The 17,892-nt window shown below is 38.4% G+C and overlaps 1 protein-coding gene across 1 annotated transcript in view; it reads left to right on the top strand.

Moving 5' to 3' along the window:
• LOC127059258 (gamma-aminobutyric acid type B receptor subunit 2-like) overlaps window positions 1-17,892 on the top strand; it is a 262,204-nt gene that overhangs the window by 86,350 nt on the left and 157,962 nt on the right. Inside the window, exon 2 of the mRNA XM_050971022.1 lies at window positions 15,384-15,521. Within this exon, the coding sequence (XP_050826979.1) occupies window positions 15,384-15,521 (138 nt within the window). The remainder of the gene's footprint in view (window positions 1-15,383; window positions 15,522-17,892) is intronic.

Below are 17,892 nucleotides of genomic sequence, written 5' to 3' on the forward strand. Positions count from 1 at the left end.
CCGCTGGCTGTGCTTCCGCTAGTGTAGAGCAGTCGGCACTCACCTCTGCACAGCCCCACTGCTGGCACACCTTCAGCCTCTTGTTCTCCAGACTGCCCCTTTGCTGTCTCGGGGTGCTGCTTGGCCTGTCAGCCCCCAGCCTGAACTGTTGCACAGGGCTCTTTGCTCCTACATGTGGGACTTTGGATTTGCCTTGATGAAATTCAGGAGGGTGCTGTTATCACAAACCTTTGGCTTGTCGGTGAAGGGCAGCACAGCCCTGCTGGGTACAAGCATGGGTTTGACTTGGCAGAGCTCAGGTGAATGAGTCATGTGCAAAGGACTTCAGTTTGCTGTTCCAGCAGCTTCCCTCAATCAGAAAGCTGTGTCCTTTGGGGATCTGGGTAAGGGAAGGCTTGGCCTCTGTCCTGTTCCACTTGGCCCTACGGTTTCTGGGGTTGCCATGATGTTCCTTTTAGCTCATTCAGCTTCTGGAGTTTTTTTTGGGTTTTTTTTTTGTACTTTGCAAGAAGTTCTTGAATTATTCATGTAACCAAGTGCAGTTTTCCATTTTGCTGGCTTCCTATATCAATGACTCTAAAGGAGAGGTTTATGTTTGCATATCACCAAACTCTTTTGTTCAGAAATCAGAGACATCAAGGAGTTAAGTGCCTTTAGATTCAAGTCTAAAAAGGAAGGTAGATTTGACAAACACTTGCTGGCAGGAGTTGGACTCAACATAACAAGAGGGTTAGCTGACTTTGACCTTTGTGTTTACAGCATTAGCTGATATTTAGAGCCTGTTGTTTGTGTCTCTTCTCAGCTTGAGGTAGTCCAGTCTTGCCATTCAGAAGAGGTTGTTCTTTTTTTAACTGCCAGGCTCAAGATAGACAGGACAAAGCACACTTCTGTTCTCTGGCTAAAGGTGTCCTGAAACTATTTGAGTTAAATTAGAAGCATTCCTCTGTCTAGGTCATCAAGTGGAAATAAAAGGTTTATTCTTCTCAGGTCCTTGATGCCTTGATACTTTGGTGGCTTGCAGTAAAAAGAAAGAATCATCCCATGAAAAATCAATATTTTGCTTCAAAAAGGTATTTCTTCTGTTTAAAGATTTAACTATAAATATTTTCTAAAAGTTTGCAGTCACAGAGTGAGTAATGTTAATAAGAAGGCTTACAGAAACTCTGTGAGGTTTTAAATGGGGTTTTCTTTCCAAATGGAAGGCAATTAAATTATTTATAACAGATTAAAGCTGTGCCAAAATCACTTCTGATTTATTATTTCTAAATAGAAAGCAGTGTTGTTTGCATTGTGCCACTTTTAATGCAGATAGCTGATAAAAATGTGATTTTTTTTTTGTCCTAAAGATTGCTTTTATGCTGCAATAAAACTTCCCATCAGTTTAATTTATATAGGTCTTACATAACTTTGTCATATTGTTTTACATATTTTTGATTAAGTGGCATTTAGAATCACAGCACCCTATTTGCTGGACACTAAGATTTGTAATTAAGAACTTACCCAACATTTTTTTAACATGAGAACGTACCGGACCTAATGCTGCTAAATGTTTCTGAAAAGGCCAAGCTAGACTGTCAAATGACATTTCAAGGTGCATGTACAAATTTATCAGCAATCATAAATCATGGATTAGAAGTTGAATCCTTTCTACTCAGTGAGGAACACAGGACTGACCAGTATAAGTTGCTCCTAATACACCTGGTGGAATTAATTGAACAAGTTGAAAACCCATCAAAACAAGACTATAAAGAGTTTCTTCAACTGTCAGGAACTAGTCAAAAAGAAGAACTAGTACTTTGTTAGTATAAGCTAATCTCTTTTCCAAATGTTGTGGCGTAGAGCAGAAGTATGCAGCACTCAGAAGTTGATTATCAGTAGGCTGTGTACGCAGTGTTAAGTGCTGAAAAGCCTTTTGTTTGTTGATTTGAACATTAAAATGCAAACCTGGGAAACAATTTTTCTGAGTAACACTGCAAGTAACTCTTGTAGTCTAATTTTCCTAAATTTGTTTTCTATTGTGATCTTAATTAATTAATTATGCTCATATTTTTTCTAATGTTTATGGCTGTACACACACTGTTCACAGTTTATGAATAAAAGAAATTCACAGAAATGATTGCAATGCAATGGAGAAAGCGGTGGACAAATTTTCTGTTTTCCTTCCTGTAATGTTATCATCATTAATTTAAAGCATGAGGAGTTCTGAAATCTGGAGGTGTACTTGTTTTGTCATATCTGCATGTCTGTGGAAATATTCTGAGCTTAAAGTAGTCAATAAGTCTTTGTGGTTAGGGGAGACATATGACACTTTTCTCCTCCTTCCAGTTCTGTCATGTTTGCATGCTAACGCATCAGTGCCACCCAAATCCATGTTAATATTTGTGATTCATACATATCCCTGTCTCTCTCTCCTCTTCTTTGCTGTGGGTGGGAGTTTCCTATCTTCCAACTCCTACAGTAGCTCAAACTACATTTTGAACACATTAGAAGAGGGTACTCACACAGACTCCCATTGGTTTGCATATAGCAGTGTACATAGGAGGCAGTGGAAGAAATTATCCCTCTTTTTTCCACTGGTTTCCCTGTTTGTAGGGAATACAGTCTCCACTGGATCTGAGGAACAGGCTGTTCCATGTTTTTTTGAGCTGGCACCTGAGATGTTATTTTGTCACTAGGTACACTTCAGCTCAGCAAGTTGACTTGTGCTTCCAGCTCCATTTTTGGGAGCTGATTTATTTTGGCTTTATTAGTTTGTTTGCAGTGAGGGGGTGGTTTTTTTTGTTTGTTTGTTTGTTTGCTTGCTTGTTTCTTGGCTTGTGGATTTCTTTTTTTAAGATTAGTACGTGAAACTCTACTGCCAAACTGTCCTATTCTTGAAGGTGAGATATGGGGTGTTTGAAAAGAGCATTTCCTTTTAACTGCTGTGTTGTCCTTCAAAGCATACCAGTCAAATCAGGGCTGCAGGAAGATCTGTGGCAACCAGCAAGGCTATTGTCCTCCTCTGTCCTTGTCCCTGCATGCACATGCTGGCACAAACATGTAAGTATGCATCCTGCTTTGACAAAATGGAAAAGATGGTATGAACTCATCCATTTCAATGTGAGGTCAGCAGTAATATTCAAACAACTGTAAATATTAGCAGTAATTTGTCAACTTGCTTTACCTGAATTGGGAACCAGTTGCATAAACTTGTCTAATTGGGCTGTGGAAGGGTGGCAGCCAGGTGAAATGTTTCTGACCACAACCTAAGTAAAGAGTGCTTTTGTTGGCTCTACTGTGTCATCTGGTCTGTGGCACTGGAGCGTATCTGCTTCCATTTCAACAAAGCTTTGAAATCCTAGTCTTGCTACTATACATTCTCACTACTGGTTTTGAGCTAGATCTGGTGCCTCCCTCCTGCACCAACATTTTCCAGAGCTGCCAATTTTTCTGCAGTTTCCAGTAACCAACAGAAAACCTTTTTAGGTCTCTTTTTCTGCAGCACTGCTTTGTGCTAGAAGACTTTAATGACAGAAACCCCTTTGCTCCCCTTGAGACACTCTGAGTGTCATATTGAGTAAGACATTTGAAATCCCATGAGGTATTCGTAACACTGGTTCATTTTGAGAGTGGTTTGCTTGGACAAGGTCATTGTCAATTTAATATTTTGCCTGGTCAGGACTTGCACATTTTCCTTCATTTTATCTCCTAAAAAATTGTAAGAAGATTTTAACTCATTCGCACTACTTCCTCTACCTATATGATGCCGCAGTCAAAAAAATAAAATTGATCCAGAGCTGTGTAAAGTACTTTTCTTCACTTGACAGTGCAGTGTCAGCCATGCTTGACAGAATGATTAGAATCATTCTATTAGCATTTTATACCATTTCAGCCTGTTAAGATTCTGGGTGACAGTCAGTACATGTTTGGCAAAAGAATGTCAAGAATCTGCACTGTTCCCTGAACAAGCTTAAAGCAATTTAGCTCTGTTGGAGTACATGGTATAAGAGAAAGCAGGCTGTCTTGAGGAACTTGATATTTGCATGATTTTTTAATTTATTTTTTATCTCTGGGCAGCTTAGGACTGAATGAGTCTGACAAAATCGTGGAGATTTTAAGGCAGGGTTATCTCCATAGACAGATGGAAAAACTTACATGTTTCTCTATCCAGTTACTGAACTAGTGAGTTTTCTACTATGAGGATTCAGGCAGTTTAGTCATTTAGTTTATTAGAGTTTAGTCAAGCCATTTTTAGTGGTGTTTAGGCAAGTTAAAAAAGTCAAGTTACACAGGGATGAATTCCACTCATGCATATAAGCTTTGCTTGTGGGGTAGCAGAGCACTGCATGCCAAAGTAATAGCAGCAGTTAGGGAGGTTTCAAATATAACCACAGTGGGAAGACAACTGGGCAGATGACAGAGAATTTGGTAGTCTAGAACTTCTTCATGGTGTGTCAGTGAGATTTCTGTAGAGCTTGGTTAACAGGAAGCAGGAATTCCTGGTTCAGGAATTCCTAGTTCATGAGACATTTCTGCAGGAGTTCGTGTTGGGGGGTCTGCTATGAAGGAGGATCACGTGCTCAGAGACAAAACAGTTCTTGGGCTCCTGCATTCATCTTGGGTGGCCAGCAGGCAAGGAGCCGAGGAATAAATTTTGTTGTGAGTGTGCCACAAGTATGCAACACATTTAAGAAACTAAAGGAAGAGAATTAGGGCGACCTAATTACACTAAGATGGGCAGGCTAGCAGACCTCTAGCCTCTAGTATGGATTTTGTTTGCAGTTTTCAGACTTGCATCGCATATATTTGCTTTTAAACATCTGGGTGGTTGATCTGGGGTCAACTGCAGGTTTGAGCTGTGCTCTCTTTGGGCATTTCACCTGCACTCAGCTCAGCTCTATTTCACTTTTATGTCACATAGCCTTTTTTGGGGGGGAGCATAAGGAGTGAACCCTCAAGGGTCAGTACTTCAAGGTGAGTAATACCCTGCTCTTGGCAAGCTTAATTAAGATTTTCTGTAAGGCCTGCAAGAAAAAGAAAGAGCATTGGTCAGTCTGCTTGTAGAAGTCCTGTACTATGCTGAATGTCAGTGGTGAGGGTTCATTTGTCAGTCTGCTACCCTTTCTTGATCTTGCAAAGGAACAGCTGTTTGTTAATCATGTTGCAATTTGCAGTGTGGAGGCAGTATGTTGCTTTTATAGCTTTAAAGCTATTGAAATTTAGTGTTCACATGTGAATGTGACAGGACCATATATCAAGTTTTTGAAGTGGTCCCTAATCTCTACCAATTATTCTTGTGGAATATAAAACACAGATCAAGGAGAGCCTTTAGATAGGGAAACAACAAATTAAGTTTGGCTTGAAGTAATGCCTGTGACAACCTTGCCTACAGAGCTAATGAAATTGGAAACCTTTTTGAACAGGTTTCCATTCCAGTCCCTCTCCATACTTCCAGAGCTGATCCTTCTCTTTCCTTCGCCTCTTAGGCTCAGCTTTAAGTCAACTCCTCATTGTAGATAAGTCCATCCACCTCAGGTTTTTGTTAGCAAGGTTGCTAGTTGGCACTGGGGTTTGGGGGGTTTTTCATACCTGCTGACTGTGAAGCATTGTGCCTACTCACAGGCTGAATGTCATCCCATCCGTGTAGCTGCTGAAATAAAACTTTATTCTCTCCGTGTTTTCTCTTTTACCAGGTATTAAGGGGGGAAAAGAATATGATGCTAACTGTGCTGATATGTACTCTATCCATTTCCAGCCTAAGACTTCTATAAAATGGTGAATTATTGTAGTCTCTTGCTATGCTAATTCAAGCCAAATTAAAGCATACCATGAATTTAATTTGGCTTTTATGGGCTAACTTAATGGTAGTTTATCCAATGGATCACACGTTATTCCTCATTAGATAAATTAGCTTAGCAGAGTTTCATTCACTATGGACAAAGTTCAACTGTTTTACATCACAGAAAGATTTTAATTGAAAATCATGGACTTGTGATGGAGGTTATTATACCAGATTTTCTTGACCTTTGAGCCAAAAAAAAATATTTTTTGCTATTCTTAATTCATTATGCCCTTTCTAACCTCTTACTTTTTCAGCTGTGTTTTAATTCTGATCTTTGTCTGTGTTTCTGAAGTTCTTGTTGGGGAATAAAAAAAAAAAACCAAAAAACAAAACACCAAAAAGAACACCATTCAAACAATATTGCTTCAGAAAAGTCATGCTGGGAGCTACACAAACCACTAAGCACTCTTGATGTTGAATGTAATCCTCTAAAGTAGAAGAGTTTCATCATATTTTCCAAAAATGCCAGGTGCTTTTGGACCTTTTATTGAAATTCAAATGTATTGTCAAGGATGCTACAGACGTCCTTGTGATAGCTGAAGAGATTTTCTCACATTTTCCAGGTAAATGACTTTCAGAAGTCATAAGAACAATTCTGAAGGGCCTTGGAGTCATCTGTGCTTCTTGTCATCCCTGGTGAATGTTTATTTATAAATTTCTGTGGTTGTGAGCACTGAGACATGGGCCCTGTGTCTGTATGACAGAGGCCCACAAGGGAGACTTTATTTCAACATCACCTTTAACCAGAAGGATGCTGAAGAGGTTTTTGGTTTGTTTTTTTTCCCATATCTCTTCACCCTCAGAATAATTTTTTAATTTCATGTCAGAAAAGTATCAAGAAAGATTTCTTTCTTTGTTTTTGACCCCACCCCTACCCTTTTTATAAAAATAAAGCCTTTTCCATGAGTAAGTAGGTCATGGTAAAGAAAGAGTTCATAGAGCAGACTTCCCCTACAACTGCTTCTTGCTGCTTGCTGAGGGTCAAGTGATTTTTCAGAATATCTTTGCATTCCTACCTTGGTTTCAGTTGCAGCTTATTACTGCAGAGAGGGGTGTCAGGCAGTCTATCATGTATATCACTGGTACTTTAAGTGATTTACTCTAGTGCACCTCTGTTTTCTTCCACCTACTAGAACTTCTTGATTTTTATTTATAAATTTGGATTTTTCTCCTTTTTTTAGTCTCTTATTTCAATCTTTCATTTTATTTACAGTAAAGAGCACTGCTGCATACATTTTTAGTATGTAACAATTTTCAGTGTACTGAAAGGACACACTAAGAGTTTAGAGATGGCACCCTGCCTTGCATGAGGTGATTTTCTTATTTCCAAAATTACCTGGGGGGAAAAAACCTCAGTCCTGTTAAAACTGAGTGCATAGTCAGTAGCAAACATAAGGAAAGGAGAAAACTGGTGAAACTATACCTTTAAAGGCAGTTTCAGAAAATTTATTTGCAAAACATAGAATGAAGTATGATGTGTTATTTTTGATGGTTCTTGCAAAAAGTATTATCTTTTGCATACTCTAGATGTGGAAAACAAAATCCAGTGTCAAATTCAAATGACACTTTTCACTTTTCTGAATTCTTCCCTATATTCTAAAAAGCACGGGGGAGGGAATGAAAGGAAATCTAACAGAAATATTTCAACAGAATGTGACTATAAAAAGTAGGCTATTTCTGGCAGTGTAATGATAAATAATAAATGGTAATAATGAAAGGAAGAAAAAAAAGAGACAGGTACAGAATTGAAGAATTGACAATGGTGACTCTGTGTTGAACCTGCCAGTATTGTCTCCTTTAGCTCTCAGTCTGTACTTGAGCAGCAGCCGGCAAATACCTTGTAATTCTGCTACAGCACATGTCTGAAAGACAACAAAATAATCAGTAGATTGCAACAATAAATTGAAGTGATAATGATCTTGGGGTTCAAGGGTCTGAAGCAATTAATACCTTCGGAGATTACTTAAATGCAAAATACAGAACTGATTTCCTAGGGGCATTTTAAAAAGTATTTTGATAAAAATGAAGTCTGAAGATATTTTCTTCAATTATTGAATAATTAAAATAATTCTTTGTTTTGTTAGAAACCATTGTAATGATGAACTTCTTGGTAAAAATTGGAATATCTGGAGAAAGCAAAGCCAGCTTATTCTCAAAACCAGAATATATTACTTGCTTTCTAAATATGTTTGGATATATTATTTTACTGTTCCTTTGGAATTTTTATGCTTTTCCATAATTCCATTTATTTCCATAAAACGTAATGGCAATGGCGAGTACAGGTTAGTTTGGAAGGAAGAATTAAGCCAGGTATTGGTCTCCCTGTTAATACTGAATTTTCAAAATTATCTGATAGGTGTTTGAGCACCAGAACGTCAGGGAAAAAAAAAAAAACAATACAGTACCAAGACTTGGTTTTGTGTTTTATATCTTTATGCCATAAAACTGTGAATGTGAACATCCGCAAACAGCTTTCAGGATGCTTGAAAAAAATTCTGATTCAAGAGGACGTTGTTTTTGGGAACATCCATCCATTTCAATTAATGCTGATAATTAAAAACAAAAATCTGTCAAACTATCTTGTGTAATATTTTATTAGATTAATGCAGAAGTAAGTTAAATAAAATGGACTGTATGTTCTGGGTGAGCCAATACAATGTGGATGTTACAAAATTCCCTCTGATCCAGGAATATTTGAACTAACACCAGTTTGATTCAGGTAAGATGGCAGGTCCAACTGCAGAACAACCCAACAAAACTCAGTAACTTGTACAGTGGGATCTGACTAATTGCTCATTTTGCACAACAATTAGGCTCTCTCTAAGGCCCAAAAGTTAACTTTCTGTTAGCAATTCACAAAAAGATAACTGTGTTTTGAATTCCTGCTCAGCTTCTTACATCCTAGCCAGTGTTACCTGAATTCCATTGCTGGATAGCCCTCAAACAACTCCTGCACAGGATTAGTGGTACAGCCAGAAGAAAAAGAATTAAAAAAAAAAGAAAAAAAAAGGCAGTGAATCTCTGCTTCACTGTGGACCCCCATGGCCTGCAGGGGGCCAGCCTGTCTCACCAGGGGCTGCAGAACCTGGAGCATCTCCTGTTCCTCCTTCCTCAGTGACCTTGGTGCCTGTAGGGCTGCTGCTTTAATTTTCTTTTCTTGTTCCTCTTTCACAGCTGCAGTACAGTGAGATTTTTTTGCCTGTTATTAAATGTGTTATCATGGAGTTTCATCAGCTTTAGACAGTGGGCAGTTTTGGAGCTGGCCAGAATTGGCTGTCAGTTCTGGGGAAAAATGTGGGGGCAACTCCTGGTGTCTTCTCACCCTGCTGCTCCTCTGCTACCAAAACCTTGCCACATCAACCAATAGTTGCTTTATTAAAAGGGAGTGATCATATCATAAATATACAAAATGTTTCTTGATGTTCTTCTGAACTTCTGTGTGTGTTACAGTTACACATCAGGGAAAAGCTTTACCTTTGTTTGAGAGAAGACCTCACCTTTCAAGCTGAATGCAAGTTTACTCTGAAAAGAGGAAGTCAAATTAATATCTGATACTACTGCATGGTTAATCGGGATGGAAACGTAGACAGAGTCAGTTTTGATTACACAGGATTTATCTATTTGCTACATCCCAATTTCATTTAATATTGGAGTTCTTAAATTGGAATCATTCAGTGTAAATGTTATATACTCCAAGAAATAGTAACAAGATTGAAAATACAAGTCATATAATAAAAAAGGGTATTGTTGGGAAAAGTAAATATACTTCTCTTATAAGGAGAGACAGGAAGTCTTTTTTTCTCTTGCTTGGTGAGCTCAGTTCCAAACAGTGAACTGAGTAAAAAGAAAATGTCATTGAGCAAGAGGCTGAGCCTTCACAAGATGTTTAGACAGGCTCTTAGGACATAAGGGGACAGACAGAGGAGCAAGTGGTCCCCCTTCCTTTGGGATCAGTCACTGAAGTGGCTGGTGGCACCTAAGGCAGAATATAAGCTGCTAAATGAGATGCCAAGCACCAGTACCTTAGAGGTAGCACTTGGTGAGCTGTGCAGCAGGCAGAATCAGATAAAGAAGTTGCTAGATCAAGTCTAGAAGTGTGTCAAGAGGTGTCAAGGTAAGAGAGTTAAATTACTGGGAAATATTTCACTGAATAGATTAAGTCCTCCTCTGCTGTTGCCAGTCCTTCTAAAGCAGAACCAAATATGATTGCATTATTTTAGTTAAACTAAAATACGATAGAGAAATCCCATACAGAAAAGCCCACCGTTTGGGATGAGTTAACTTCAGTTCTAAGGCAGAGAAGTTCAGTGTGCTTGCTGGAAGGAATTGCTTTTGTTTTTCAAATGCAGAACATGGGAATGGCTATAGCAGTTCAGACCAGACTTGATGCAAGTACTTGGCATTGCCAGTTCATGAGCAGGAAAGGGTGAGATTTTGGTCTTGCTTCCCTAGAATAGTATCCTGGCCACCAAAAATCTGTGATTCGAGTGTTTCATGAGAAAATTGCCATCTCTCCATTAAGAAGCTTTGAATTGATATTTTGATCTATGAACTAGTCCAATTTAATTTCATGTACTTGTGAACTTTTAGCATTCATGATATCTTCTGGCAAGACATTTCACACCTACTTTGCACAGTGTGAAGTATTCTAGAACAATTGACAAGTAGTGCTTTTTCTTTCAATGGATAATTATGTTGTCACAAGCTGCTGTGGTTGTCAAAGTGGAGATTCCAAGAGCAGTCCTACAAACTCATGGAAAGAAAATGTAGCTACAGCAATTAAATGCAAAAATATAATTGCTGGCTTTTAAAGTACCCAAATTGCAGATACTTGAAAACAGAGACAAACCTCAGGGGAAGCATGCCCTGCCCATATAAAGCAGGCAGAGTTTGCCAAATTGATATTTTTTGTAGCTCTGAGCAGTTGTCTGTATGTTCTTCACTGAATTGTCTGCATTTATTGATGACTTTAAAGAAGACAGTGAAAATTAAATTAAAATAATTCTTTGTGTTCCTCATCTCTTAGCTCCATTTGAGCTGATGTTGTAAAACAATTGTTGATATTTCTAGGCAAGATTTTGTAGAGGATAGGAATAAGGCTTCATAACTTTGTTCTTTTTGTTCAAAGTTTCTTAATATATTTATGAGCATTTAGGGTAGATTGCTGCTGAAAGCTCTGATATCACTTGATAAAGTTGGACATTTTATTATGCAGATGACAGCTGTTTGTTAGTCCCTCTTTTCATAAAGGCTCTATAACATCAATTGTCAGTAGCTCAATAGACACCAAAATAGTTCCTCGTGTTTACTTTTACTCAGAAAAAGTATAGTTGTGCCAGGAGAGAGCTTGCTGAGAGACAGTTCAGCATAGCTATCCAACAGCAAGAAATCTAAACATAATCACACATGTGACCAGGGTATCTGTCCCTGCAGTGCTCACTGCTCTGCAACTCTAACGAGATCAGGTAAACTGCAAGTATCTGCTCTTGTAATTACTCAAACCTCTCAATGGCATGGAGTTGGCAAAACTTTTTATTGTAGGAGAGCCACACGAATTTCAATTCTGTGCACCAAGGACTTGCAGTGTGTTATGCTTATGGCCATGAGGATTTCAGTGCACACCCTGGTGTCTCTTTCACTGTCTGCCAGACAGCCCTCCTGGCAGCCAACAACCTCACAGGTCAGTCCTGCTGCTTCTCCTGACTTCAGTGATGTGTGGCCTTCACATGGGACATCCTTTCTCCCAGCTGCAGAGGGCCTTTGGCTAGATGGGAGGTCTCTCCTGTGTATTCAGCTGCTGTGCTGTTCTCTCCAGAAAGGTTTCTTGCCTGTGTGCACCCATAATGCTTCAGGCAGTTCTTCCTCCCTGCGTGTTCAAGTCCTTTTCTCAGTGGAGGATTATAGTTTTTGTTTGTCAGCTGCTCCTCTGAAGAGGATTCAGGAAGGTTAACACTTCAATCCACAAATTCCTTTGACTCCTCTCCTATGCAGCAGTTCATCTGGCTGTTTTTCCTAATTAAAATAGGTAGCTCTATGCACGCTTTGTCAGATGCCAGCTGTGATATTAAGCTGTCTTTGTCACAGCAAGAGGCAGGACACTTCACAAACCTCTGCTTAGTGATTTGGTTGTATTTTCCCTTGTGAATTTTCCAGGTAGTCTGTATCAAGTCAGTGTGCTAAGAGATACACTTAATGTAATTATTTCATTAATATGTATGTTTGCTATTTATATTTTGCTTATTCCTGGCTTTTGGCTGAGAGTACGCACAGCAATTAATGTGTTTGGGGTAGGCAGTTCTCAGCCCCTTCTCCTGAAGAAAATTGTGATAAGTGACAAATCACATATACTTGAAATTCTAGTTTTGGTAGATGTATTGCAACCACGGTCAGTGTGTCAGTGTGCAGTCAAGTCCAGGGCCATGACATAGCTGCCCTGTTTTATACATGGCTTGAAAGTGAGCTGGCTGCAGTTCAGGTCAGTGAAGTAGATGTGTTGGTGACATTTCAGGCAAAATATCAAAACTTGGTGGTAAAAGTAGTGTTGACTCCTTCAGATTATATTTTTCACGATACAAGTTTGTGACTTTTTATGAGGGATTCTTTCTCCTTCGTTGCTGTCAGTCATGCTGCAATTAGTAAGACAGTCAGCTTCTTGTCACCCAGATGTGGCCAGGACTTCCTAGCTTTTGCTTTTTAATGTGGATTTTGGTTCTTATGCAGTCTTGAGTTGTCTTGTAGATTGCTGCAAAGGGTTTTTCCTGGACCTAGTGAGAGTCGCTTGGCGACAACAATTCAGGAAGTCGTTGGGTAGCAATATGATGGGAATTTCAGTGATTGTTGTCTTTCAACAGCACTGCCCTCTTTTATGGTTACATATTTAGGGTTTGGGAACTGAAGACCATGAGCAGAATAGGTGGCCACCTGGGATTTCTGACAAAATCCAGTTGTTCACAGGGCTTCAGGAGCTCGCTAAGGATACGCTCCTCAGACTAGAGGCAGGAAGAAACCTTTTCTCCTGCTTGTCTGTCTGGCTTGGTAGGGCTATTATTTTTATCTGAATGTTTATTTTTTAATGCTTGTGACAGACTGTTCTGTTGCTTGCAGGGAAGAATGTTACACACAGTGTATGTTGTGAAATGTGACATTAAACAAATGTGAAAGTCTGCTTTCTCCCATCTTTCTCATATTTCCTTTCATTTCTGTCCAGTGTGGCCAGGCACAATATGAAGTTCTTGTTCTTTTTCTCTGAGACACACTTTAGACTACTGGGACAGTTTTGCTCAAGGAATAGGCAGAGTCTACTCTAATTATTCATGGTGGCCTAGAAGAGAGAGAACTGAGACTAGTCAGGAGGAAAGTACGAAGTGAAAACATGGTAGAAACTGGATCACATTAAAGAGAAGCCCAGGTGTTATTGTAGGTACTTTTGATTGATCAGTAATATCTTTCAGCAGGGTGAACCTTTCACTTTGGGAGAGATGAGAAAACATTTTGGCATACCTTCCCAAGAGAATTGCTGTGTGATTGAAAAGGGATTGTTGTCATGCTAGTATATTCATAACCATGAAAAAGCAAATAAAGCAAGAAAGAGCTTAAACCAATTCTGGACCTCCCAGCAAGCTGACCTACTGCAACCCATAATTTCTTAAGTTTACTGCAGTGAGAAACATTTTGTAGGTAAATAGCAGTTAAAAATGCATCAGATGTTTTGTAATGTAAGGGTGGGTTTTAGTGTAGATTTTACTCCAGATAACATACCATAAGTCCTTATCATTTATTTATTCATAACTTTTCATGTCCGTGGCTGCAACTTCAGACAGTTATTTTACTATTGACATAATTTTTATTTCATATATGGCTTGTGTTCTTCTCAAACTGCTACTCAGTGATACATTTTAAATGTGACCTAATAAAAAAAAAAAATTTTATAGTAACTGGTTTTAAGTTGTTATGAAAACCAGTTCAGCAATCTCTTCTGCTGCAGCTTCATGTGATAAGGTGGATGAGGGAAAAGACTTGGCTAAATGTCAATTAAGTGTAGATACCTAAAGCTCTCTCTCCTTGTCTGCTTTTAGATTTAAGAAGTAGCTGAGCCTTCTGGTTGCACCTGGAGTAAACTGGTCTTTAAGTAGGGAGTGAAGGAGTAAGAATGGAGAATGCTGCTTCTTCCAATGATCACAATCTTAATTCTCAGACAATGTGCTTGTCACCAGCACATTAAACTGACGGGGAGCCTCTGCTGTACTGAGAAGTTTTGGGGTTCTTTCCTGCATTAAGAAAGAAAGCATTGGGCTATATTATGCAATTTAAGAGAGTCTATTCATTAAATATCTGTATCATTTTGAGTAAGTGGGAGCAATAATTCTATTCTTGCAGATAGAATGCAAATATAATAATTTTTCTTTTAGCATGTTAATTCAGTAAGGAGATTAATATAAGCTTCCAAACTTCTTAGTCAAAATCTTTATTCTTTCTGCAGAATGCAATACAATTACTACTTGGATGCTGATAGTAAATGAACTGTTTTATTGAATAGCCGTAATGAAATATTGGAGGCTGGTGTGTGATAGTTCTTATAAAGAGTACATTCAAGGAAGACTTTGCAGAGGAGGCAAAGAGGGCAGAAAACTTGTGTTTCAAAAAGAGATGGGAGTGGCTGTTAGTGGAGCAGAGAGAGCTGCTATAATATTCTGTTGGTACTTCTGACTTCCAGTATGGTTTGGAATCAAATTCAACCTTCAGGCACATAATTTATTAATACTCTATTGCAAGCTTAGGAATTAGGGTTATTATGAATTATTAAAACTCCTTTATTCAAGGATTGATCTTTTACAATACTGACTAGCATGAGCCTTTTCTTCTTAATTTTCAGTCTTGGTCTCAGTTTACAGTAAAATCCTCTACACCTGAAATAATGATCAAACTAATTATCAGGGAAGCCAAGAACAGGTCAGGTTAGAAGGACCTCAGAATGTCACAGAGCCCAGCCTGCCACTCAAAGCTGCGCGAGCTATGAGAGCAGAACAATTAATTCTTAGCACTTCAAAAGAATATTTTGTTATCTTTTGAGGACTTGGGGCTACCCTTCTAAGTGACAGGCTCTCTGCTACATATTTTTGCACAGAATACTGAGGCTGAACTTTTAAGTAGGAGCTCCTTCTTTAGAGACAGAACTTTTTTTACAGAGACCATTAGTAGCGTCAATCTTTCCTCCAACTATGGAAGCCCCGCTGACAATCCGGGTTACATTACAAATGCTGCTTTGGGAAATGGTAGCTCTAAATGTAGAAAATGTTTTGATCAACCATTTGTTACTGGATTTTTTTGTTAGTGGTGGTACCAAAATTCTGGTTTGTAGAGCATAATGAGGCGTTTTTGCTGTTCTTTTACTATGGCTCATTAGGAGTCCAGAAGAGAGTGCCTGAATTTTTCCTGTTTAGGTCTTATGTTTATGTCTGTGGAAGCCCTGTGGAATCCTTGCCCGACTGCTCAGCAGTTAATTTCTTAGTTAATTTATTTGTGAAACTGAATATTGTCTCTCTCTCTCTCTTTTTTTTTCTAGTGTGACAATGCAAAAGGACTCAAAGCCTTCTACGATGCAATAAAATTTGGACCTAATCATCTGATGGTTTTTGGTGGTGTATGTGCAACTGTTACTTCTATCATTGCTGAATCTCTGAAAGGATGGAATTTGGTTCAGGTAAGGCATGGAATGGAATATATTCTAAGGCTGTCTTGTGTCTCTGGATTTAAAAAAAAATTTAGAAACTTAGCTTTAATGCTTTTAAAGCTTAGGATTTTGTAAAATTTTAATGTTTCAGTTTTGAAGGCCGGTTCATGTGAAAAGATTCGTTGCTTGTATATAGTGCTAGATTTTAAGGCTTGGCATTTCATTGTATTCAAAAATGCTTGTGAGTTTGGGGCAGCAGTCATGTGTCTCAGTAGGTTAATTAAATAAAAAATTATGTGTCTCAAAAAGCAGCCTAGGTGAAATCAAGTTCAGGGATGGTAGAGGGGCAAAACTAGGACGTTCAAAAAGTTAGAAGAAACTCATCAGGCCTTAAATTATGGTTCTTCAGGGTATTTACTCAGTCTGTACTCAGTCAGAACACAGTAATTCCTGTGCACTTTAAAAGTACTGGAAGGGCATAAATTCTAAATAGTGACTAGGTTCACGTCTCAGTATTTGACTCACGAAGCACATTTATTCCCAGTTGTTCTTCCTTCTGACTTTCTCAAAGGTCAAGTTTGTGGAAAGGTTTCCTCTGCTGAGGAATCAGGATTTATTAATACTGATCTCTAAAATGCAGATGATAACAACATGATTTTCTTCATTTATTCAATCATCTGACTAGTGATAATTTTCAGATGGATGGCTGATCACATAGCCATTGAGTTTTGCCTTTCTGATGTGGAAATACCCTGGCTTTCTACTCAATATTCATATTGCCCAAACATATTCCTGTATATATTTTTTTCTTAAAAACTCTGAATTATTCTATAGCAAAATAAAAAAAATACATAACAATTACCTGAGGTTACAGTTACAAACAGGCTTCTCTTCTCCACCTGGAATACTCATTGAGAGTAGTGCAGCAAGAACAAATGAGGCATAATTAAGTTTGTGAAGAAGATGATGATCAGAGTAAAAATGGGAAAATCTTAGGAGGATAATTAAAGTAGCTTGTTAACTGTGTTTGCAATGCTTGTCAGATCAGATATTTTTTCCTTCTGCTTTGGGATTTTTTTTTTGATATAAAAAACAATTCCTCTGTGGAAACCAAATAATAGTGTGTCTCTGGGGAAAATGGAGAAAATAACAGAAGCCTTGAACTCTCTCTCTTAAAATTGGCCTAGTTCATGACCTATAATGAAGTATGTGGATAGAACTCTGTTTTTTTTTTTTTTTTTAATTTGTCACATGGAATTTATGTATGATGTAGGATGTTTTAAGCAGCTGGGTTTCATTGTGCTAAAAATCTTTTCATTTGCAGTCAAGTTCTGCCTGATACAATCTGGAAATCAATTTGGGCATGGAGTTTCTCAGTCTGAGAAAGGATGATTAGAAAGCTTTTAAATTCCTGAATTTGTCAATATATACGTCCAATTATAGAATGGTATGAAGTATTGCTACCAGAGAGCATTTATTTCTCTGTGTTTAACCACTATAGCTGTGACTATGTCTTAAACATTATTTATGATATCAGTTCATCAAGGTGTTCTTGACTGCCTGGGCTTAGTATCCTGTGGGCACTAGATAAATCCTCACATGGCAAAATGGCCCTTTTTTGTCAGGTTTTTATATCTTGATAGGCTGAATGATGAAAAAAACCACAACAGCGTGGCTGGGAAGTGTGGCAAGGCTTAGTAAATGGTATAGCAGCAATGACAATAATCTAAATATTGTTTGTGAAAGTGTTATGTTATATAGTGACAGCAATATGTGTATCTGCAAATCAGCAGATGCAGCATGTGTAAGATAGAGGGGAAAGAGAGTACAAATCCTTCCACTCCTCAGGATCCACTCTCATAAGTGTCTCTGATTAAAAGCATAACTTGAATAGAAGGAGAAGATAGGAATCTGTGCTTCTCAGAAGTGGAGCAATAATATTCAGCCTGATAAAATTCAAGGCTGTCCTCCCTCAAAACTTGAGGCTTCACCTCAAGGAATCACAGCAAACTCACATAAATTGTTTTATGAAATCATGGTGATGATGAAGTCATTTCATGTTGCAGTCAGGAAGAGGGAAAACAGCATAGAGACAAAAACTAACCTGACACTGTATTATTGAATCGAGGATTTTCATTTGGATGTCTGACTCCAAAGCTCTGTCCCTGTCCTTGTGCCTGCAGTCATGAAAACAAAGCTCTTAACCCTAGCAGAGACATTTGATTTGATTTGATTTATGCAGGTGTCATAAGGTTCAGCAAAGTGATGACTTTACATGCAAGAGAAAAGCAGGATGATACTGGCAGTCTTGGGAAAAATAGGGATGAAAGAAGAATGATGCAATATAACTAAAAGAAAAATTACTTTCCTGACCAAATACAATATGAGGCTTGTTGACTGC

This window comes from Serinus canaria, chromosome 2, assembly GCF_022539315.1.
Source record: "Serinus canaria isolate serCan28SL12 chromosome 2, serCan2020, whole genome shotgun sequence".
NCBI classification, from domain to species: domain Eukaryota; kingdom Metazoa; phylum Chordata; class Aves; order Passeriformes; family Fringillidae; genus Serinus; species Serinus canaria.